The 25,095-nt window shown below is 48.3% G+C and overlaps 1 protein-coding gene across 3 annotated transcripts in view; it reads right to left on the bottom strand.

Annotated features, from left to right (window-relative positions):
* Positions 1–25,095, bottom strand: part of LOC140409278 (solute carrier family 2, facilitated glucose transporter member 11-like) — a 187,103-nt gene that overhangs the window by 107,098 nt on the left and 54,910 nt on the right. For all 3 annotated transcript variants that reach the window (XM_072497667.1, XM_072497651.1, XM_072497658.1), the window contains 2 exons: positions 23,092–23,190; positions 22,825–22,985 (listed from right to left, as the gene is read on the bottom strand). In XM_072497667.1, coding sequence (XP_072353768.1) covers positions 22,825–22,985; positions 23,092–23,190 — 260 coding nt within the window. The remainder of the gene's footprint in view (positions 1–22,824; positions 22,986–23,091; positions 23,191–25,095) is intronic.

Below are 25,095 nucleotides of genomic sequence, written 5' to 3'. Positions count from 1 at the left end.
CGTCTCTCGTAAGTCATTGTGCGCTACAGAGCCCCGGTGGCGAGTGTGGCTACGAATCGGCGGAGGTCGGAGTACTTTTGGCTGTACCGAGGGACGAAGCAGGGGTGCCCCCTGTTCCCCTTGTTGTTTGCATTGGCAATTGAGCCTTTGGCCATGGTACTAAGGGAGTCCAGGAAATGGAGGGGATTGGTCCGAGGGGGAGAGGAACATCGGGTGTCGCTGTTTGCGGACGACCTGTTGCTGTATGTGGCAGATCCAGTGGAGGGGATGGCGGAGGTCATGCGGATCCTAAGGGAGTTTGCGGACTTCTCGGGCTATAAGCTCAACGTAGGGAAAAGTGTTGCATCGTGGGGACCAGGGAAGGGGGATAGACGCCCTACCATTGAAGAGGGCGGAAAGGAACTTTCGGTACTTGGGGATCCAGGTGGCTGGGAGCTGGGGGGCCCTGCACAAGCTCAATTTGACGCGGTTGGTGGAGCAGATGGAGGAGGATTTCAAAAGATGGGATGTGCTGCCACTCTCGCTAGCGGGCAGGGTGCAGTCGGTTAAAATGATGGTCCTCCTGAGGTCTCTCTTTGTGTTCCAGTGCCTTCCCATTCTGATTACCAAAGCTTTTTTTAAATGGGTAGGTAGGCACATCATGGGTTTCGTGTGGGCAAATAAGACCCCAAGGGTAAAGAAGGTGTTTCTGGAGCGTAGCAGGGACAGGGGAGGGCTGGCGCTGCCGAATCTGTGCGGCTATTATTGGGCAGCCAACGTGGCGATGATCCGAAAGTGAGTAATAGAGGGAGAGGGGGCGGCGTGGGAGAGGTTGGAGATGGCGTCCTGCAGGGGCACGAGCCTGAGGGCACTGGTGACGGCACCGCTGCCGCTCTCGCCGACAAGGTACACCACGAGTCTGGTGGTGGCGGCAACGTTGAAGATCTGGGGGCAGTGGAGACGGCATAGGGGCGAGGTGGGAGCCTCGGTTTGGTCCCCAATTCGGGAGAACCATCGGTTCGTCCCGGGAAGGATGGATGGGTGGTTTCGCAGCTGGCATGGGGCAGGGATTAGAAGAATGGGGGACCTGTTTATAGATGGGACGTTTGCGAGCCTAGGGGCGCTGGAGGAGAAGTTTGGGTTACCCCGGGAAATGCGTTCAGGTATATGCAAGTGAGGGCGTTTGTGACGTGGCAGGTGAGGGAATTCCCGTTGCTCCCGGCACAGGGGATTCAGGACAGGGTGATTTTGGGTGTATGGGTCGGAGAAGGCAAGGTTTCGGCGATCTATCAGGAGATGAAAGAAGAGGAGGCCTCAGTAGAGGAGTTAAAGGGCAAGTGGGAGGAGGAGCTTGGGGAGGAGATAGATGAGGGTCTGTGGGCTGATGCCCTGAGTAGGGTTAATTCCTCTTCCTCTTGCGCCAGGCTCAGCCTAATACAATTTAAGGTTATTCACAGAGCGCATATGACAGGGGCGAGGTTGAGTAGGTTCTTTGGGATGGAGGGCAGGTGTGGGAGGTGTTCGGGAAGCCCGGCGAATCACGTCCACATGTGCTGGTCGCGCCCGGCACTGGATGGGTTCTGGAGGGGTTTCGCGAGGACTATGTCCAAGGTGGTGAAAATTCAGGTCAAGCCGAGCTGGGGGTTGGCACTATTTGGGGTAACGGATGAGCCGGGAGTGCAGGAGGCAAAAGTGGCCGGTATCCTGGCCTTTGTGTCCCTGGTAGCCCGGAGGAGGATCTTGCTATTATGGAAGGACGCGAAGCCCCCCAGTGTGGAAGCCTGGATAAATGACATGGCAGGGTTCATTCAGCTGGAGAGGATAAAGTTTGCCTTGAGAGGGTCTGTGCAGGGGTTCTTCAGGCGGTGGCAACCGTTCCTAGACTATCTCGCGGAGCGTTAGGAGGAGGTCAGCAGCAGCAGCAGCAACCCAAGCGTGGGGGGGGGGGGGGTCTCTTTTGAGGGGGGTATTTGGGTGGGTGGGGGGGGGGCATCCCCAAGGGTACCTTTGAAAGTCATATGGGGGAGTTACTATATACGGGGGAAACCCAATGTATAAGTTTTGTATTATTTTCGATTGCTGTGTTTGTGTTCTTTTTTCTTTTTGTTATGGGGGGGGTTTGTTAAAAATTTTGTTGGAAAAATCCGAATAAACATTTTTTTTTAAAAAAAGAACTGTCTTGATCTTCTGAAATCATAGAATCAAAGAATCCCTACAGTGCAGAAGGAGGCCTTACGGCCCAGCAAGTTTGCACCGTCCCTTTGGGCCCTATTCCCGTAATCCCACCTGACCTTTGGGCACTAAGGGGCAATTGAGCACTGCTAATCCACCTAACCTGTACATCTTTGGACTGTGGGAGGAAACCGGAGCACACAAAGGAAACCCACACAGACACGGAAAGTGAAAACTCCGCACAGTCATCCAAGGCCAGAATCGAACCCGGGTCCTGCATTACGAAGCAGCAACACTCAGGCTTGCCTCCAAATGCCTTTTAGGGCAGCACAGTAGCACAAGGTCAGCACGGTAGTACAGTTGCTCCACAGCCCAAGGTTCCAGGTTCGATTCCCGGCTTGGGTCACTGTCTGTGCGGAGACTGCACGTTCTCACCGTGTCTACGTGGGTTTCCTCCCACAGTCCAAAGACGTGCATGTTAGGTGGATTGGCCATGATAAATTGCCCATAGTATCCAAAAAAAAAAGGTTAGGTGGGGTTACGGGGTTACGGGGATAGAGTGGAGGTGTGGGCTTAAATGGGGTGCTTTTTCCAAGGGCCGGTGCAGACACGATGGGCCGAATGGCCTCCTGCACTGTAAATTCTATGATTCTGCAGGACAGGACTGGGCGAAGGAGAGGAAGGGTAACATTATCACCCCCATCTAAGAACAGTCAGATCTATTCTCTCCCTCTTATTTAAGCAGCATTTCAAGCAAACCTGTGTCCCACTCTACCTTCAAACTCTTAAGCGTTTGGGGAAATCTGGACATCCGTATTTCCCAAGCAGAGCGCCTACTCCCCACCTCAGTAAATATCAAGATGTGTGTGTCAGCATTTACAAAGTAAATTTGCAAAGCCTTCACAAACAAATAGTTCTAATCCCATTTTCATTCAGTGATATACCCAATCTAATCTTGACTGTTGACATAGTTTCCGCCTCAATCACTGACACTGACTGAATTCCACAGCATTCCCAAGTCTCCGCAAAGAAACTTTTCATATCCCTGCTCCAAATCTCTTGCATTTAACCGTCTACCTACTGGCCCTCATCTTTAACCCCTGCACTCCCTGCATTTGTATGTTCACAAGGTGCTGCTCAATACTTCCCACATTCATTTCATTCCAAAACCTTGGACCCAGCAGCGAAAGCCTTTCATCCCATTTACATCAACTGGATTTGAATGGAGAGAGTCAAGATAAAACTCACACCATTGGTTTTATCAACATAATGGCACCAAAACATCAGGAAACAATAACACAAGCCACTGTGGAGAGAACAATAAGGTAAAGGTTTTAAGTTTCCAAACTGGAAAATGTTAAAGATGAACAGCATTTGAAAAGGAACTGAACAGGGGTAAGGGAGACTGAAAACACCTTCGTGTACAAGGCACAAATTTCAAAATTTGTGAATGACACAAAATTTGGAAGAATTGTGACCTGTGAGTGAGCAGTGAAGAACTTCAAAAGGACATAGACAAGTTGGTGGAAGGGTGGAAAAATGGCAGATGAAGTTCAATGCGGGAAATGCAAAGTAATTAATTTTGGCAGGAAGAACATTGTCACAACACCCTGGGCTAGTGGGGTCAATTCCAGCCCCACTTGACCTGGAGTCGCAACATAGGTGAAATTAGATTTAATTTAAAATACCCAAGGTCCTTGGTTGAGCCTAATAAATTACAGTCACGAGGTTTGTAACTTTACAACACAAGCAACCTTTTATCATGCACAGCATTATAATTAAACAGACCTCTTTACCAACATACCCCTTCCTAACTCACCCCACTCTCTACACACACTCAGACAAACAAACAACAGAGGGAAATGGGAAAGAAAATATTAATAAAATTAACGGATAAGGATCTTTGATGCATTGGGATGACTTCCAGTCAATGTCTTTCTGAAGTTCATGCTTTTGTTTTGGTACCTCCTCCTGGGCATGAGATGGTTTTCTTTGGCAAGGTTGTCTATCTTCTCTGCAGACTCAGCATCATTTCAGGTTTATAGTAAAGGATGTGCCAGCCACTCGCTGTTTTCAGAACAATAGAGCAGTTCTTTCACTTCACATCAGCGAGCAGGGGAGAAAGAGTGTTCCTTTCACTTCCAAGATCGAAACACTTCTGCTAAGTTCTCTCAGAGCCGGAGTCGCAGTATAAGTGAATTAACCAATAATTCTTATAAAGTTCTCGAAATATTTTGGCCCAGGACTGCTCCAATGACTTATAGGCACCCAGATTTGTAAATAAAACACAAAGACTGTTTATTTATAACAAGAGTTAAAAAATTAAACTACAATAGCGGCCTGCTAATCTATTATTTTCCCCTCTAACCGCCCCACTCTCTATCCAAACACACAGGAGAGACGCACAAAAAGGGAAAGGGGCAAGATATTAGGAATTGAAAAATGGAAGAAAGAGAGATGTGTCCTTGTTGCTGATGTTGCAGTCTTTATAGTCAACAACCTTCCCAGGACACGGAGTGTTGAAACCACCAGTTAGATTGGATCTTCAATCATGTGCATTCAGTCAGAACTGGCAATTATCAGCCTCACTGAAGTAAGATTAGAGTTCTCCAATTATCAGATTTTAAAAGGAGGTTTTCAAATAACACAGCCCGCCTGCAGCTGATGCTGGTTTGAATCTTCCTGCAGGTTTAACTGGCTGTGGAAAGAGCGAGAGTAAGGCCTTTTCTTCAGGACCTTAGAGAGGTCATCAGAAGAGAAAGAAAAGTGAGAATTACAGCTCTCCAAGCCTTTTAGTCAGAAGTGAGCTCCAATCTCCTAAAACGGAGCCTGTCTGAGTCTGACAGAACATTCCAGCACCAATCAGCACAGACTATTATCTTTGACCCTGGAATTTAAAGTAGCTGATTGTCTGCCAGCCAAGTCCACCAAAATATCTCATCGCTGGACCAAACCAAACAGCACATCCTGCGAAGGGGGGGTTCAGTAATCGTCCAGATACAAAAGTTATAACAACCAAGATAACAGAAAATGAAGGGAATATACAAATGAAACTAGGTTTAAACAGGAGGATCCTTACAAAAGCATCACGCAGGAATCAATCACTGACCATTGTCAGGCAGAACACTGTTCCTAGTCAACCCACCATTTGCCAGTTAACCAATCAAACTGACTCCCTCCAAACCTGGTTCCTAAGATATACTCGGTGCCAAGGAATCTGGCTTCTACTTTCCAAAACCTGAGACAACACTGCCCCGGCAAGCAGGCTGTTTTCAACTTTGAATCTTCTGCTTAAAGGCACATCCAAATTACGGGTCCATGGACCAACTAAAAAAATAAATTGGACCAAAGGAAATAACCACAGGAAGGACTCTTACAACATGGAGAGACAATATAAGAGGTACAATGAGAGTGCTGAAGCGGACACATCTGGGTGTATATGTGCATTGAAGGTAGCAGGGCAAGTTGAGAGTGTGGTTAATAAAGCATACAGTGTCCTCAGCTTTATTTTTTTTTGATAAACAATTTTATTGAGGCATTTTGGCATAGTAAACATCAATACAAAACAGTGTGCAAAGAACAATCAACATAGTGCAAAAACCAGCTCCCCTCCTACAAGGACCTGCCTAACTACCCCCCTAATCTACGTTGCCCGAACACCCCCCCCCCCGCGAAGAAGTCGATAATGGTTGCCACCTCCGGGCGAACCCTGACAGTGACGCTCTCACAACGAACTTAATTTTCTCCAGACTGAGAAAGCTCGCCATATCCGATAGCCAGGCCTCCGACTTCGGGGGCTTTGAGTCCCTCCCTGTCAGCAGAATTCGTCGCCGGGCTACCAGGGAAGCAAAGGCCAAAACGTCAGCCTCTCTCTCCTCCTGGACTCCCGGATCCTCCGAAACCCCCAAAATTGCCACCTATGGACTCATCACCACCCTTGTTCTCAGTACCCGGGACATAATGTCCGCGAATCCCTGCCAGTACCCTCTGAGTTTTGGACATGCCCAGAACATGTGGACATGGTTCGCTGGTCCTGCCGAACATCTGGCTCACCTGTCCTCTAATCCAAAGAATTTACTCATCCGGGCCAGTGTCATGTGGGCCCAGGGGACGACCTTAAATTGAATCAGGCTGAGCCTAGCGCATGTTACAGTCGCGTTTACCCTGCTCAACGCCTCCGGCCAAAAGCCCTCTTCTATCTCACCTCCGAGCTCCTCTTCCCACTTAAGCTTCAGCTCCTCGGTCTGCGACTCCTGTGCCCCCATAAGTTCTTTGTATATATCTGAGACCCTCCCCTCCCCCACCCATCCACTGGACACTACCCTGCCCTGGATCCCCCGAAGTGGCAGGTGTGGGAAGGATGGAATCTGTCTGCGTAGAAAGTCCCGCACCTGCAAGTACCTGAAGTCATTCCCTTTCGCCAGCCCAAATTTCTCCTGTAGCGCCCTCATGCTCGGGAAGCTCCCTTCCAAGAACAGATCCCCATCCTCTCAATCCCAGCCCTCCGCCATGCTCGAAACCCACCGTCCATATTCCCCGGGGCAAACCAGTGATTGGCGCAAATTGGGGACCAAACTGATGCTCTCACTTCCCCCACATGCCTTCTTCATTGGCCCCGGATCCGCAAGGTCGCCACCACTATAGGGCTGGTGGAGTACCATGCCGGTAGGAGCGGCAGGGGCGCCATAATCAGGGCTGCCAAACTGGTGCCCCTGCACGAAGCAGCCTCCATCCTCCCCCAAACCGACCCCGCACCCACCATCCACTTCCTTATCATAGCTATGTTGGCCGCCCAGTAGTAATTACTAAAGTTTGGCAGCACCAGTCCCCCTTCCCCTCGGTTCCTCTCGAGCATCAATCTCCTCACCCGCGGGGACTTTCCCGCCCACACAAATCCCATAATCATTTTATTGACCTTCTTGAAAAAAGACCGCGGAATGAAAATGGGGAGACACTGGAATACGAACAGGAATCTCGGGAGGATCGTCATTTTAACAGTCTGCACTCTCCCCGCTAGTGTCAGTGGGAGCGCATCCCACCTCCGGAACTCGACCCTCATTTGCTCCACCAACCGAGATAAGTTCAACTTGTGCAACCGACCCCAGTCCCGCGCTACCTGTATCCCTAAGTAATTAAAACTGTCCCCTACTAACCTAAATGGCAGCCCCCTCAGCCGACACTCCTCCCTCGCCTCGACTACAAACAACTCACTTTTTGCAACGTTCAGTTTATACCCAGAGAACCGGACGAATTCCCTCAGGATTCCCATGATTTCATTCATCGCAGCCACTGGATCCGTGATGTATAAGAGCAGGTCGTCGGCGTACAACAAAACTCTGTGTTCCACCCCACCCCCACCCCCACCCCCCCCGTGCGGGCCCCTTCCAACCCCTAGAAGCTCTCAGGGCAATTGCCAGCGGCTCTATTGCTAGCGCAAACAGCAGTGGGGAGAGGGGGCACCCCTGCCTCGTCCCTCGGTACAGCCTAAAATAATCAGACGTCGTCCTATTCGTCCTAACACTAGCCTCCAGAGCTTGATACAGCAATCTAACCCAGTCGATAAAGCCCTCCCCGAACCCAAATCGTCCCAGTACCTCCCATAAGTAGTCCCACTCAACCCGGTCGAAAGCCTTCTCAGCATCCATTGCCACAACTACCTCTGCCTCCCTACTCTCTGGGGGCAACATGATCACATTCAGCAGCCTTCTTAGGTTGGCCACCAACTGCCTGCCCTTGACGAACCCGGTTTGATCTTCCATCATAACGTCCGGCACACAGTCCTCAATCCTAGCCGCCAAGAGCTTGGCCAGTATTTTCGCATCTACATTGAGCAGAGAGATTGGCCTACAGGACCCACGTGCCTCCGGGTCTTTGTCACGTTTCAATATCAGGGAGATGGTGGCCTGTGTCATCGTCGGGGGTAAAACCCCTCTGTCTCTTGCCTCATTAAAAACCCTAACCAGCAACGACCCCACTATCTCAGAGAACTTTTTATAAAACTCCACCGGATACCCATCCGACCCCGGGGCTTTACCCGATTGCATGGCTCTCAAGCCCTCCAATATTTCTTCGGTCCGAATCGGGGCCCCCAGCCCGTCCACCAACCACCTACCCACTTTTGGGAAGGTCAGTCCATCCAGAAAGCGTCTCATCCCCTCCTGCCCCGCAGGGGGTTCCGAGGCGTAAAGCTTACTAAAAGTTCCTGAACACCTTGTTCAGCCCTGCTGATCTCCAACCAAGTTCCCCACCCCCCCGTCAACTACCTTCCCTATTTCCCTGGCAGCCTCCCTCTTCCTCAGTTGCTGTGCCAGCATTCTACAGGCTTTCTCCCTGTGCTCATAGATCGCACCCCTCGCCTTCCTAAGCTGCTCTACAGCCCTACCTGTGGACAACACCCGAGTCCTCGGTTTTATTAATAGGGTATGCAGTACAAGAGCAAGGAGATTATGCTGACCTTGTATCGGATACTGGTTCGACCTCAGCGGCGTTGAAGTTCTGGGTGCTGCACTTCAGGAAAAATGTAAATGCATTGGAGAGTCTGCAGGAAAGATTCCTGAGAATTATTTCAGGACTGAGGAACTTCAGTTATGAAGATAAATTGGAGAAGTTTGGAGAAAACAAAGCTGAAAGGAGATTTGATAGAGGGATTCAAATCACACTGGACAGAGTAGATAGAGAGCAACTGTTCCCCAACTGTGAAGAGATCCAGAATAAGGGGGCACAAATTTAAAGTAATTGGCAAAAGAAGCAAAAAAGTTGAATGAGAATTTATTTTTTTAAGTATCACATGATTACGGTCTGGAATGAACTGCCTGAGTGTGTTGGAGGGAGGTTCAATCGAAGCATTCCAAAGGGAATCTGAAAAGGAAGAACATGCAGGGTTTGGGGGAAAAGGCGGGAGAAAGGCACTAATGAACTGCTCATTTGGAGAGTCGGTGCAGACACAGTGGGCTGAATGGCCACCTTCTTTGCTGTAACAATTCTGTGATTTTGTGACACACACTCACAAACATTAAAAGAAACAGAATGATCAGTAAAGTACTGAAATGCAAAAGAGGAGATAGTTAAATCCGAAAGTGATATAAACTTGAGCCAACAGGAAGCATTATGATAACTATTTTTAAAAAGTTAAATACAAACGACACGGAGAATGAGAGAGTAGCTTAAAGAAGCAGAAGGTAGCGGGTAAAAGTGAAGCAGGAAGAAATAGCAAGCTCCAGTAGCTCGGGAGTTTGTATAAGGAAAAGAAACAGGTCAACAGCACAATGCAAACAAACCTCTATGGAGTTCTGATGGGCTATTTCCACACCAAGGACGAACCTATTCCTTGTCGCCGTCCCCTGGAAACTCAAAACTGTAGCAGTAGGGAACACCACCACCTGTAGTTTCCCTCCAAGTCACGAGCCATCCTGACTTGGAATTAAATCGTCATTCCGTCACTGATGCTGGGACAAAATCATGCAATTCTCTCTCAAACTGACCTACATCATATGGATTGCAGCAATTCAAGAGGCAGTTCACCACCCCCTTCAGTTTGGCATTGGCAATAAATGCTGGCCAGCAATGCTCACATTCCATTTAACAATTCTCAGCAATGATTTATCCCAGTGAGAAAGAAAGGCTCTGGGAAAAGGATGCATCATCCAGGATTTTATAAAGGTTGGGCGGCAACAAATGAAACACCATCGAAATCTGTGAAGATTAGTGCTAGCTCAGAAGATTGGAAGAAGTTTAAGAAACAGCAAAAAATGGTCCAGAAATAATAAAAGGGGAGAAATTAGAGTGCGTGCGAAATAGCTAGAAATATAAAAACAGGTAAGTAAGAGTTTTCACAAGTATTTGAATAGGAAAAGATTAATTAAAGTGAGTGTTGATCCTCTAAAGAGTGAGTCTGGAGAACTATTAACGGAAAACAAAGAAATGGTGGAAGCATTGAACAGGTATTTTAGCCAGGATTTTCATCTTCGAGGCTGGTAGCAGGAGTCAGGAAATCTTAGGAAAGCCCGGCTCAGCCCGCTCGCGTCTGGAGAAAGTGCCCAAAAGGACGGGATTTTCATTGCGGAGAGATGGGGGTGGGTGCGGGCTGGAGTCAAGCCAGCCAACCCAGGAAAGGGTTTGTTGTAGACAGCCACCGGGGCTGACAGGTGCAGAGGTGGGTTGGTTAATAGGCCTGCCTTGTACTGTGCTGTGGGACTTCGTCCCAGTTAAAATAAAAACAGAACCGCCCTCCAACCTTCATTCCTCATCCCACACACTCATCATAGAATTTACAGTACAGAAGGAGGCCATTCGGCCCATCGAATCTGCATCGGCCCTTGGAAAGAGCACCCCACTTAAGCCCACCCCATCCCCATAACCCAGTAACCCCACCTACCTTTTTGGACACCAAGGACAATTTATCATGGCCAATCCACCTAACCTGCACATCTTTGGACTGTGGGAGGAATCCGGAGCACCCGGAGGAAACCCACGCAGACACGGGGAGAACATGCAGACTCCTCACAGACAGTGACCCAAGCCGGGAATCAAACCTGGGACCCTGGAGCTGTGAAGCAACTGTGCTAACCACTGTGCTACCATGCTGCCCCATCCAGGCCACTTATTTCCCCCACCCACCCCTACGGCGATTCATGCCCACCTCCCCATATCAAGATATGCTCCCCATACAATCCCTATGGTCCCTCATGCCCCCCCACCCCCGCGCCAATGACAAAAAAAAACTTTTTCCCAGGGTTCAGGTATTTTAACAGCCTAATGGATTTCTTGGCTCGCAGCCATGCCTCATTATGGCTGGGAGCCCAGACATCCATTAAAGTTCTAAAACATCTGATCCCCAGAGAAAACATTGCTTGATTGACAGCTCTGGCTCTCCGATCTCTTCTGTCTATTTACACAAGATAAAGAGATTTCAAATGTTTGCAGTTTCAGCGACTGAAACCTTCAAGGGTTTGGATGATTGACACTTTTATTGAGCTACAGTATGAAGTTGAAGTTCAAGATGGAAAGTTATCGTAGAATAGACTTTTTAAAACTTCTTTAACATATCCTATGATAAGGTTCATTGGTTCTACACAGTTGTATGTATGGGTGAAAGGACATGGGAATGCCTTAGCTTGTCCTGAGAGGCAAAACGGTCCATAGGGGGTGGGTGGAGGACATAACTTGGCATGAGTAGGAAGTTTTGAACTTACCTTTTGAAAGGTCTCCTCATGCAGACTACAATTCATGACACCTTGAAGTGCCGTGACCAACGACCCCTTAAAAACCTGGCCCAACTCCATGAAAATTACGGGGGATGAGGACATGCCTACCCCCGTAATGAAGCCGGTAAGGTCGGGAGTGCAAAGTGGGGCAGCACGGTGGCGTTGTGGGTTAGCCCTGCTGCCTCACGGCGCCGAGGTCCCAGGTTCGATCCTGGTTCTGGGTTACTGTCTGTGTGGAGTTTGCACATTCTCCCCGTGTTTGCGTGGGTTTCGCCCCCACAACCCAAAGATGTGCAGGGTAGGTGGATTGGCCAGGCTAAATTGCCCCTTAATTGGAAAAAATGAATTGGCTACTCTAAATTTATTCGAAAAAAAAAGAAAAAGAAAAAAAAAAGGGAGTGCAGGGTGTGGGCTTTTGACCTGAACCAGCCCACATCCTTAAAAGGTACACACAAAATAGGAAACCCTTGAGAATGGAGTCCAGAAATCTGGAATTGGGTCATGGCTACCATTTCTAAAGGGTTCCTAAGTCATCGCGACTCGGTGAAGGATCAGGCCTGTGTGTTGGTCTTCACTAGAAAACTTTCCTAAGATACTTGAAAATCAAGAAATGAGAGGGAGGAATTTAGAACAACCACGATCACCAGGGAAAGGGTACTGGGAAAATGATTAGATCAAAGGCTGAGACCCGATGGCCTGCATTCTCAGGTCTTAAAAGAAAAAACTATAGAGGTAGTGGAAACATTGATTCTAATTTTCCCAAATTCCTTAGATTCCAGAAAGGTCCCAGCGAATTGGAAAATAGCTCATGTAACACCTTCATTCAAGAAAGGAGGGAGACAGACTATAGGTCAGTAAGCCTAACTGTCAAAGGGAAATTGCTAGAATTCATTGATATGGAGCTTATAGCAATATACTTAGCAAATCATAATGCATTCAGGCAGAGTCAACATAGTTTTGTGAAAGGGCAATCATGTTTTACTAAATTATCTGAGGATGTAACTGGCAAGGTGGATAAAGGGGAACCTGGAGGTGTGCTATATTTGGATTTCCAGAGGGCTTTTGATAAGGGGCCACATCAAAGGTTACTACATTAATTAAGAGCTCATGGAGTAGGGGGTAACATATTTGCATGGATAAAGGGCTGGTTCGCTAACAGGAAGCAGAGATAAATGAATAATTTTCTCTTTGCCAATAAGTAACTAATGGGGTGTCAGATGAAACATTGTTTGGGGCCTCAACTATTAACTTTTTTTTAAATTCACATTTTCTTTTATAAATTTAGAGTAACCAATTATTTTTTTCCAACTAAGGGGCAATTTAGCGTAGTCGATCCACCTACCCTGAACATCTTTGGGTTGTGGGGGTGAGACCCACGCAGACACAGAAAGAATGTGCAAACTCCACACGGACAGTGACCCGGGGCTGGGATCAAACCCGGGTCCTCGCCGCCGTGAGGCAGCAGTGCTAACCACTGCGCCATCGTGACGCACCAACTATTTACAATCTATATCAATCACTTGAATAAGGGACCAAATAAGGATACTGATGGCACCAAGATAGGTTTTTAAAGTAAGTTGCAAGTTTACGGGGACAAAGCAGGGGAGTGGGACGATAATGTATTAGCATGGATAAAGCAGTCATTTTCAAACACAGGGTCGCGACCCGCAGATGGGTTGCGGGCGGGTGTAGGAAGGGTCGCGGAGCAAGCAGTCGCAGCGTTCCCAATCGCGAATGGCTTTCAGAATGCCAACCATCCCATCCAGGCATGCGTCTTCCCTCAGCCGGATACAGTAGCGCTCAGGCCCGAAGCCCAGCAGGGCAGGCTGCCCCCTCCGTACGTCAGCAGTCGAATATTAAATTTGTAATCGATTAGGCTTCCCGCCACAAGCGGCAACAGAGAGCAGGTCACGCGTTCGGAACACTGACGTCATGTACTCTGAGTGCGAAATTACTGAAAAGAGCTCCCACCATTTTGTAGCTGCCAGCAAGCAGGTAACAGGACTGCGTGAAGAACTGAAGAATGGTCTTTTTGGAAGAGAGGGTCAGAGACACAATTAGGCCAGGATCTCACAACTGAATCTGCTGGAGACAGCTTCACAGAAGAGTCCTCGACAGGGCAAAGCAGTGTGGTGTGAGCTCCAGGACCTCTGGTGAACATCACATACAGAAATGTAACATTGAATGACAAAGCAAGTAAGATCATGAGAATCAAACACCTGTCGCATTAAAGGTAAGCAAAAATGGTGGGTCGTGAAGTTCGGACGGTGTGGGTCGCGAAGGTCGGCCAATTGGTAAAAATGGGTACTGAAGGAAACCAACTATTTCTGATAGGTAAAAAGGATCATTAACTAACCTTTCAATTATAGATTTTAAAAGCTCAGTCTTAAAGTCATTTTAAAATGGATTCCATCATGACACTGCAAAACTGTACAAACTTAACATCAGTTTGCAAAGCACACAGCTTGCAGAAATAAGATACAGCATTTTGAAACAATTTCCAAACGAGCTAAAAGCAAATGCAACATTTCTACTGAAGGTCAAATTGACATTAGAGTTCATATGAGGTTTCCATTGTTCGAAAGAAGGAATCGTAGGATTCAGCACATACCAGTCCAATGATAAGAACAGAGTTTGCATTCCAACACACACTAAATAATTCTAAGATGCAACATGGCTGATAATTCAAAATTAATGCAGCATATTGAAGACTGTTAACCCAATCGTCGAATCAAATGTATTGAAGACTCACCCAAACCAATCAGCATGTTACAGGGGTAGGAATAGATTGACTTAGACTGATAACAAATTCCTTAAAGATAATATTTTAGGCTATCATTTTCCATTCTAGAATCATCCTATACTGTTTGCCTAGCTATCTACTATCTTTATTTCATATTTTCCATTTCCACTTCTTTTTTTTTATTAAATATTTTATTGAAAATTTGTGGTCAACCAACACAGTACATTGTGCATCCTTTACACAATATTATAACAACACAAATAACAATGACCTATTTTATAAACAAAAAATGAATAAATAATAAATAACAAAAATGAAAACTAGCCCTAATTGGCAACTGCCTTGTCACAAGTAACACTCTCCAAAAATATAATTTAACAGTCCAATATATAATTATCTGTAGCAACGACCTATACATACTATACAGTATATATTAACAACCCTGAGAGTCCTTCTGGTTCCTCCCTCCCCCCCCCCCTCCCCGCCCCCCCACCCCCCCCCCCCCGCCCCCCCCCCCGCCCCCCCACCCCACCCCCCCCCCCACCCCCCCACCCCACCCACCCCCCCCCCCCCACCCCGATCCTGGGCTGCTGCTGCTGCCTTCTTTTTCCCATTCCGTCTATCCTTCTGTGAGGTATTCGACGAACGGTTGCCACCACCTGGTGAACCCTTGAGCCGACCCCCTTAGGACGAACTTAATCCGCTCTAGCTTTATAAACCCCGCCATGTCATTTATCCAGGTCTCCACCCCCGGGGGCTTGGCTTCTTTCCACATTAGCAATATCCTGCGCCGGGCTACTAGGGACGCAAAGGCCAAAACATCGGCCTCTCTCGCCTCCTGCACTCCCGGCTCTTGTGCAACCCCAAATATAGCCAACCCCCAGCTTGGTTCGACCCGGACTCCTACTACTTTTGAAAGCACCTTTGTCACCCCCATCCAAAACCCCTGTAGTGCCGGGCATGACCAAAACATATGGGTATGATTCGCTGGGCTTCTCGAGCACCTCGCACACCTATCCTCCACCCCAAAAAATTTACTGAGCCGTGCTCCAGTCATATGCGCCCTGTGTAATACCTTAAACTGAATCAGGCTTAGCCTGGCACACGAGGACGACGAGTTTACCCTGCTTAGGGCATCTGCCCACAGCCCCTCCTCGATCTCCTCCCCCAGCTCTTCTTCCCATTTCCCTTTTAGTTCATCTACCATAGTCTCCCCTTCGTCCCTCATTTCCCTATATATATCTGACACCTTACCATCCCCCACCCATGTCTTTGAGATCACTCTGTCCTGCACCTCTTGTGTCGGGAGCTGCGGGAATTCCCTCACCTGTTGCTTCGCAAAAGCCCTCAGTTGCATATACCTGAATGCATTCCCTTGGGGCAACCCATATTTCTCGGTCAGCGCTCCCAGACTCACGAACTTCCCATCCACAAACAGATCTTTCAGTTGCGTTATTCCTGCTCTTTGCCACATTCCATATCCCCCATCCATTCCCCCCGGGGCAAACCTATGGTTGTTTCTTATCGGGGACCCCCCCAAGGCTCCAGTCTTTCCCCTATGCCGTCTCCACTGTCCCCAAATCTTCAGTGTAGCCACCACCACCGGGCTTGTGGTGTAGTTCCTCGGTGAGAACGGCAATGGGGCTGTCACCATAGCCTGTAGGCTAGTCCCCCTACAGGACGCCCTCTCTAATCTCTTCCACGCCGCTCCCTCCTCCTCTCCCATCCACTTACTCACCATTGAAATATTAGCGGCCCAATAATACTCACTTAGGCTCGGTAGTGCCAGCCCCCCCCTATCCCTGCTACGCTGTAAGAATCCCTTCCTCACTCTCGGGGTCTTCCCGGCCCACACAAAACCCATGATGCTCTTTTCAATCCTTTTAAAAAAAGCCTTCGTGATCACCACCGGGAGGCACTGAAACACAAAGAGGAATCTCGGGAGGACCACCATCTTAACTGCCTGCACCCTCCCTGCCATTGACAGGGATACTATATCCCATCTCTTGAAATCCTCCTCCATCTGTTCCACCAACCGCGTTAAATTTAACCTATGCAATGTGCCCCAATTCTTAGCTATCTGGATCCCCAGGTAACGAAAGTCCCTTGTTACCTTCCTCAACGGTAGGTCCTCTATTTCTCTACTCTGCTCCCCTGGATGCACCACAAACAACTCACTTTTCCCCATGTTCAATTTATACCCTGAAAAATCCCCAAACTCCCCAAGTATCCGCATTATTTCTGGCATCCCCTCCGCCGGGTCCGCCACGTATAGTAGCAAATCGTCCGCATACAAAGATACCCAGTGCTCTTCTCCTCCCCTAAGTACTCCCCTCCACTTCTTGGAACCCCTCAACGCTATCGCCAGGGGCTCAATCGCCAGTGCAAACAATAATGGGGACAGAGGGCATCCCTGCCTTGTCCCTCTATGGAGCCGAAAATATGCAGATCCCCGTCCATTCGTGACCACGCTCGCCACTGGGGCCCTATACAACAGCTGCACCCATCTAACATACCCCTCTCCAAAACCAAATCTCCTCAACACCTCCCACAAATAATCCCACTCCACTCTATCAAATGCTTTCTCGGCATCCATCGCCACTACTATCTCCGTTTCTCCCTCTGGTGGGGCCATCATCATTACCCCTAACAACCTCCGTATATTCGTGTTCAGCTGTCTCCCCTTCACAAACCCAGTTTGGTCCTCGTGGACCACCCCCGGGACACATTCCTCTATTCTCATTGCCATTACCTTGGCCAGGACCTTGGCATCTACATTTAGGAGGGAAATAGGTCTATAGGACCCACATTGTAGCGGGTCCTTTTCCTTCTTTAAGAGAAGCGATATCGTTGCTTCAGACATAGTCGGGGGCAGTTGTCCCCTTTCCTTTGCCTCATTAAAGGTCCTCGTCAGTACCGGGGCGAGCAAGTCCACATATTTTCTATAGAATTCGACTGGGAATCCATCCGGTCCCGGGGCCTTTCCCGCCTGCATGCTCCTAATTCCTTTCACCACCTCTTCTACCTCGATCTGTGCTCCCAGTCCCACCCTTTCCTGCTCTTCCACCTTGGGAAATTCCAGTCGATCCAAGAAGCCCATCATTCTCTCCCTCCCATCCGGGGGTTGAGCTTCATATAATTTTTTATAAAATGTCTTGAACACTCCATTCACTCTCTCCGCTCCCCGCTCCATCTCTCCTTCCTCATCCCTCACTCCCCCTATTTCCCTCGCTGCTCCCCTTTTCCTCAATTGGTGTGCCAGCAACCTGCTCGCCTTCTCCCCATATTCGTACTGTACACCCTGTGCCTTCCTCCATTGTGCCTCTGCAGTGCCTGTAGTCAGCAAGTCAAATTCTACATGTAGCCTTTGCCTTTCCCTGTACAGTCCCTCCTCCGGTGCTTCCGCATATTGTCTGTCCACCCTCAAAAGTTCTTGCAGCAACCGCTCCCGTTCCTTACTCTCCTGCTTCCCTTTATGTGCCCTTATTGATATCAGCTCCCCTCTAACCACCGCCTTCAACGCCTCCCAGACCACTCCCACCTGGACCTCCCCATTATCATTGAGTTCCAAGTACTTTTCAATGCACCCCCTCACCCTTAGACACACACCCTCATCTGCCATTAGTCCCATGTCCATTCTCCAGGGTGGGCGCCCTCCTGTTTCCTTCCCTATCTCCAAGTCCACCCAGTGTGGAGCGTGATCCGAAATGGCTATAGCCGTATACTCCGTTCCCCTCACCTTCGGGATCAATGCCCTACCCAGCACAAAAAAGTCTATTCGCGAGTAGACTTTATGGACATAGGAGAAAAACGAGAACTCCTTATTCCTAGGTCTGCTAAATCTCCACGGGTCTACACCTCCCATCTGCTCCATAAAATCTTTAAGTACCTTGGCTGCTGCCGACCTCCTTCCAGTCCTGGACTTCGACCTATCCAGCCCTGGTTCCAACACCGTATTAAAATCTCCCCCCATTATCAGCTTTCCCATCTCTAGGTCCGGAATGCGTCCTAGCATCCGCCTCATAAAATTGGCATCATCCCAGTTCGGGGCATATACGTTTACCAAAACCACCGTCTCCCCCTGTAGTTTGCCACTCACCATCACGTATCTGCCCCCGTTATCCGCCACTATAGTCTTTGCCTCGAACATTACCCGCTTCCCCACTAATATAGCCACCCCCCTGTTTTTTGCATCTAGCCCCGAATGGAACACCTGCCCCACCCATCCTTTGCGTAGCCTAACCTGGTCTATCAGTTTCAGGTGCGTTTCCTGTAACATAACCACATCTGCCTTAAGTTTCTTAAGGTGTGCGAGTACCCGTGCCCTCTTTATCGGCCCGTTCAACCCTCTCACGTTCCACGTGATCAGCCGAGTTGGGGGGCTTCCTACCCCCCCCCCCCCCCCCCCCCTTGTCGATTAGCCATCACCTTTTTCCAGCTCCTCACCCGGTTCCCACGCAGCTGTATCTCCCCCAGGCGGTGCCCCCCTGCCCATCCTCTCCCATACCAGCTCCCCCCTCTCCCCAGCAGCAGCAACCCAGAAATTCCCCCCCCCCCACCCCCCCCCCGCTAGATCCCCCGCTAGCGTAATTACTCCCCCCATGTTGCTCCCAGAAGTCAGCAAACTCTGGCTGACCTCGGCTTCCCCCCGTGACCTCGGCTCGCACCGTGCGACGCCCCCTCCTTCCTGCTTCTCTATTCCCGCCATGATTATCATAGCGCGGGAACCAAGCCCGCGCTTCTCCCTTGGCCCCGCCCCCAATGGCCAACGCCCCATCTCCTCCACCTCCCCCCATCACCACCTGTGGGAGAGAGAAAAGTTACCACATCGCAGGATTAGTACATAAAACCCCTCTTTGCCCCCCACATTCGCCCCACCACTTTGTTCGAACGTTCTTTTTAATAACCCGCTCATTCCAGTTTTTCTTCCACAATAAAAGTCCACGCTTCATCCGCCGTCTCAAAGTAGTGGTGCCTCCCTCGATATGTGACCCACAGTCTTGCCGGTTGCAGCATTCCAAATTTTATCTTCTTTTTATGAAGCACCGCCTTGGCCCGATTAAAGCTCGCCCTCCTTCTCGCCACCTCCGCACTCCAGTCTTCATAAACGCGGATCACCACGTTCTCCCATTTACTGCTCCGAGTTTTCTTCGCCCATCTAAGGACCATTTCTCTATCCTTAAAACGGAGGAATCTCACCACTATGGCTCTGGGAATTTCTCCTGCTCTCGGTCCTCGCGCCATCACTCGGTATGCTCCCTCCACCTCCAACGGACCCGCCAGGGCCTCCGCTCCCATTAACGAGTGCAGCATCGTGCTCACATATGCCCCGACGTCCGCTCCCTCCACACCTTCAGGAAGACCAAGAATCCTCAGGTTGTTCCTCCTTGCGTTGTTTTCCAGTGCCTCCAACCTTTCCACACATCGTTTCTGATGTGCCTCCTGCGTCTCCGTCTTCACCACCAGGCCCTGTATATCGTCCTCATTCTCGGCTGCCTTTGCCTTCACGACCCGAAGCTCCCGCTCCTGGGTCTTTTGTTCCTCCTTTAGCCCTTCGATCGCCTGTAGTATCGGGGCCAACAGCTCTTTCTTCATTTCCTTTTTGATCTCTTCCACACAGCATTTCAAGAACTCTTGTTGTTCAGGGCCCCATGTTAAACTGCCACCTTCCGACGCCATCTTGGTTTTTGCTTGCCTTCCTTGCCGCTGTTCTAAAGGATCCACTGCAATCTGGCCACTCTCTCCTCCTTTTTCCATCCGTATCCAGGGGGGATTCCCTTCTGGTTTACCGCACAGTGTTTTTAGCCGTCAAAATTGCCATTGGGGCTCCTATCAAGAGCCCAAAAGTCCGTTTCACAGGGAGCTGCCGAAACGTGCGACTCAGCTGGTCATCGCCGCACCCGGAAGTCTCCATTTCCACTTCTAACCTGCGCACTGTTTGCTTTGAGCAAATAAACTGTACTGTATTTTGAATTCAAGTCGTTCTGTAAGTAACTATGTATAATCATTACAAGTAAAGCCTTCTGCAGGGGCCTGTATTGAGAACATTTGATTTTGTAACCACAAGAAGATTGCTCTCTTTATAATCAATAGATACCAATAAAATTTAATTTTGCATCCGACAAGTTTAGTGCAAATTTCTGCCTAGTTAAGTGTATCGGAGAATACATTAACACAAGCGCAGTCTTCATCAGGTACCCAGGAAAAAAAAGTTTGAAAAACACTGGGATAAAGGATTAGTTAGCTAACAGAAAACAGAGAGTATGGGTAAATGGGCCTTTTTTGGGTCGGCAAACTGTAACTAGTGGAGTGCCACAGGGATCAGTGCTGGGACCTTAACAGTTTACAATCTACATCAATGGCTTGGATAAAGGGACCAAATGTATGGTAGCTACGTTTGGCAATGATACCAAGCTCTCAAAAGGAGGAAAGAGTCAACAAAGGAATAGAGTGACGTTAAGTGAATGGTAAAATTTGGGTGATGAGAATATAATGTGGGAGAATGTGAGGTTATCTACTTTGACAGGAAAACCAGAAAAGTAGTAAATTATTTTAACAGTGAGGGATTAGGGCTGCACGGTGGCACAGTGGTCAGCAGTGCTTCTTCACGGCGCTGAGGACCCAGGTTCGATCCCGGCCCCAGGTCACCGTCCATGTGGAGTTTGCACATTTTCCTCGTATCTACATGGGTCTTAACCCCACAACCCAAAGATGTGCAGTGTAGGTGGATTGGCCACACTAAATTGCGCCTTAATTCGAAAAATTAGAGAGATTGCATAACTTGATGGTGCAGGGGGATCTGGGTGTCCTGGTACATGAATCATAAATCAGGTACAGAAAGTGATCAAGGCGGCAAATGGAATGTTGGCATTTATGAGACATGATTTTATGAAACATATAAGATCCTGAGGTAGGGTAGATATTGGCTGGATACCAGGCAGATATTTTGTCTTGTGGGAGAGACCAGATATAGAGGACACAATTTAAAAATAAGGCGTCTCCCTTTTAAGACGGAGATGAGGAATGTTTTGTTCTCTCAGGAGTGATTAGTTAGTATCTGAAAATCTTTTCCCAGAAATCTATGGTAGCTGGGGTTTTGAATTTATTCAAGGTTGAGTTAGATAGAATTTTGATAGACAAGGGAGTCAAGAGTAATTGGGGGGCAGACAGCAAAGTGGAGTTGCGATGATAATCGGATTAGCCCTGATCTTACTGAATGAGGCAGTCTCAAAGTGCCGAATGTCCTACTCCAGCTCCGAAGTACTTTGCCTACTAAGCTCTATGTTCCCAGTAACAAATAAAAAAGCATATTCTGTTTTCTACTTGTATTATTCACTGATATCTATCACTTTTATTCTGTGTGTATTTATGTTTATTCCCCTCTCCTTGGGCTGGATTCTCCGCAACATTGTGCAAAATCGTGTTTGGCGCGGGAGCGGAGAATCCAATTTGGCGCTGAAATTGGGTCTGGCGTCAGTCCGGCGATTCTCCGGGCCCCGAAAATCGGCGTGTGCGCGTAGTACTCCGCGCGGCTGGGGGGGCCATTGCCAGAGGCCCACCCAGCGATCCTCCACTCCCGACCGGCCGAGTTCCTGACGCCGTGGAACTAAAATGCTATGGCCAGTCGAGATGCTTGCATGCCGGCTGCAGACTTAGTCCGCAGCTGCCCTGGTGGGGGACATAGCCCCAATTTGGGAGAATTTTTTTCCTCGTTCCATTTAGCTGTTCATCTGTAATATTTTCCAGTTAATTACAACTACCACTAACACTAGTGTTATACTCAAACCACTGTCCCCAGACACAGCCCACGTTTAGAATAATAACGTCTCAGCAGTTAAATGGGCATAGAGTGAAAACTCTGCTGTTCCCCAATTCTTAAGCCTTTTTCATCTACTGGTATTTTAGACCTAACTTTCTTCTCCATTACAAGATCAATTCAAAGAAATTTAATATAAGAACAAAACAGCCAAGAATACATAATGAGGCTTGGCCGAGAGTCCAGACATCCATTTGAGTGTTGAAACAGCTGGGGCATCGGGGAAACATTGCTTGATTTACAGCTGTGACTCTCTGATCTATTCTATCAATTGCACAAAGTGCTTTCAAGCTCTGTTCTTGCAGTTTCTGCTATTGATACTTCAAAGGTTCTGGACGATTGATACTTTTATTGGGCTGTAGCTAAAGGTGTTTTTTTAAGAAAGTAGAAAGTAATTAATGAATTACACTTTTTAAAGCTTTTAAACATATTCTAGTGTCACTGTCGGGCTCATTGGTTGTATACTGAGTGTACAGAGGGTGAATGGGCTTGGCGATGCAATAACTTGACACAAAGGGCACGAGGGGCCTTGCGATTAAGTGGGTGCATAACTTGATGAAAACTGGAAACACCAGGAATGGAGTAAGGAATCCTGGAATCAGGAGTCTTCCCAACTCCATGAAAATCCAGTCCATTGTTTCAGGTCGATGGCCGATCATCAGAACTGAAGAAAAAGAAATGTAAGAGATTTTAAGCCAGTGGAAGGGGGCAGGAAAAACAAGAGAGAAGGTCTGTGAAAGGATGGAAGCCAGGAGAGATTAAATTACTGGTATCACTTTCACCCTGTGCTGCATTTCCACCTAAGAAATGAAAGTTTAACAATCCACGCACAGCACAAAGGTAGATTTTTCTTGGCAGTGAAAATAGTTTCTGTTGGGGTTTCACCCAAATATTACCCCTGCAGCTCATACCTCCCAAATCGTATGGCCATGGGTCCAGCAATAAGCGCTCCGACAAATCCTCCCACAGAGAAAGCAACCACAATAAAGCTCCATATAAGTGTGATAACCCAGCTCTCCAGCTGCGTGCCATAACGCTCAGTCCAGGTCTCATTGATAAAGTTTTGGATGAACTGTCATTGTGAGGATAAAAAAGAATAGATTTAGTTTCAATTTTACTTGAAAAGTATGGAAACAGCTGACTTTTACAAGTTGACCATTGGTCTAGTTTAGACTCACAGTTGTTGGTGCATTGATGATTGACAGGTTGAAGCCATATTGGAAGGTGCCACCAATGGAGGCAGCGAAGATAGTCAGGAGGAGCCATCTGGTCTGCAGCTACAAGGACACAGAGGAAATAGGAATGATTACTTTCCAGCGAGGGCTTTTTCAGTTATATAGACATCTAAATTCAAGGAGTTTAACAAATGCTGATTTTGCAATCCAGCTCTTGGTCTGTGACAGTCTAGGTAACAGATGAGGAATGTATCAGCCATGATAGAATGGCAGAGCAGACTCGATGGGCCAAATGGCCTAATTCTGCTCCTATATCTTATGAACTTATGTTGCCCCAGCGAAAGTGAAAGAACGGCGATATATTTCCAAGTCAGGGTGGCGAGTGACTTGGAGGGGAACCTCCAGGTGGTGGGGTTCCCAGCTACCTGCTGCTCTTGTCCTTCTAGATGATACTGGTCATGGGTTTGGAAGGTGCTCTCTGAGGAATCTCCTTGAGTTACTGCAGTGCATCTTGTAGATGGTACACATGGCTAACACTGTTTGTTGGTGGTGGAGGGTTCTAATTTTTTTAAAATTAATAATCTATATTGTCACAAGTAGGCTGACATTAACACAGCAATGAAGTTACTGTGAAAAGCCCCTAGGGCCACATTCCGGCCCCTGTTCAGGTACACAGAGGGAGAATTCAGAATGTCCAAATTACCTAACAGCACATCTTTCGCGACTTGTGGGAGGAAACCGGAACAGCCGGAGGAAACCCACACAGACACAGAGAGAACGTGCAGACTCCGCACAGACAGTGACCCAAGCCAGGAAACAAACCTGGGACCCTGGCGCTGTGAAGCAAAAGTGTACCGTGCCGCCCAAGGGTTTGAATGTATGTGGAAGGGGGAGCAATTAAGCAGGCTGCTTTGTCCTGGATGGTGTCAAGCTTTTTGAGTGTTGTTGGAGCTGCACTCATCCAGGCAAGTGGAGAGTATTCCATTACACTCCTGACTTGTGCCTTGTAGATGGTGGACAGGCTTTGGGGGGGGGGGGGGGGGGGGGGGGGGGGGGGGGGGGGTCTGGAGGCGGATTACTAGCCGTAGGATTCCTAGCCTTTAACCTGCCCTGGTAGCCACAATACTAATATGGCTAGTCCAGTTCAGTTTCTGATCAATGGTAACCCCCAGGATGTTGACTGTGGGGGATTCAGTGATGGTAATGCCATCGAATGTCATGGGGTAGTGGTTAGATCCTCACTTGTAGGAGATGGTCATTGCCTGGCACTTGTCTGGCGCAAATGTAACTTGCCACTTGTCAGCCCAAGCCTGGATATTGTCCAGGTTTTGCTGCTTTTGGACATGGACTGCGTCATTATCTGAGGAGTCGCGAATGGTGCTGAACATTGTGCAGTCATCCGCAAACATCCTCACTTCTGACCTTATGATGGAAGGGAGTTCATTGATGAAGCAGCTGAAGATGGTTGGGCCTAGGACACTATCCTGAGGAGCTCCTGCAGTGATGTCCTGGAGCTGTGATGATTGACCTCCAATCACCAAGACCATCTTCCTTTGCGCTAGGTATGACCCCAACCAGCGGGGAGTTTTCCCCCTGATTCCCATTGACTCCAGTTTAGCTAGGGCTCCTTGATACCATACTCGGTCAAATACTGCCTTGATGTCCACTCTCACCTCACCTCTGGCATTCAGCTCTTTTGTCCATGTTTGAACCAAAGCTGAAATGAGGTCAGGTGCTGTGTGACCCTGGAGGAACCCATATTGAGCGTCCATGAGCAAGTTATTGCTAAGTAAGTTCCCCTTGATAGAACTGTTGATGACTCCTTCCATCACTTTGCTGGTGATTGATTGATTGATTTATTGCCACATGTACCGAAGTACAGTGAAAAGTATTTTTCGGCCCCCAAGGGAACATACACAGTATGTACACAGTAGACAAAAAGAACAATCGACAAAGTACATCAACAAATAGTGATTTGTTACAGAGCGGAGCAAGGGCAAAACAAAG

This window comes from Scyliorhinus torazame, chromosome 1 (assembly GCF_047496885.1).
Source record: "Scyliorhinus torazame isolate Kashiwa2021f chromosome 1, sScyTor2.1, whole genome shotgun sequence".
In the NCBI taxonomy this organism is placed as follows: domain Eukaryota; kingdom Metazoa; phylum Chordata; class Chondrichthyes; order Carcharhiniformes; family Scyliorhinidae; genus Scyliorhinus; species Scyliorhinus torazame.
This window is presented reverse-complemented; position numbering and strand designations above follow the sequence as displayed.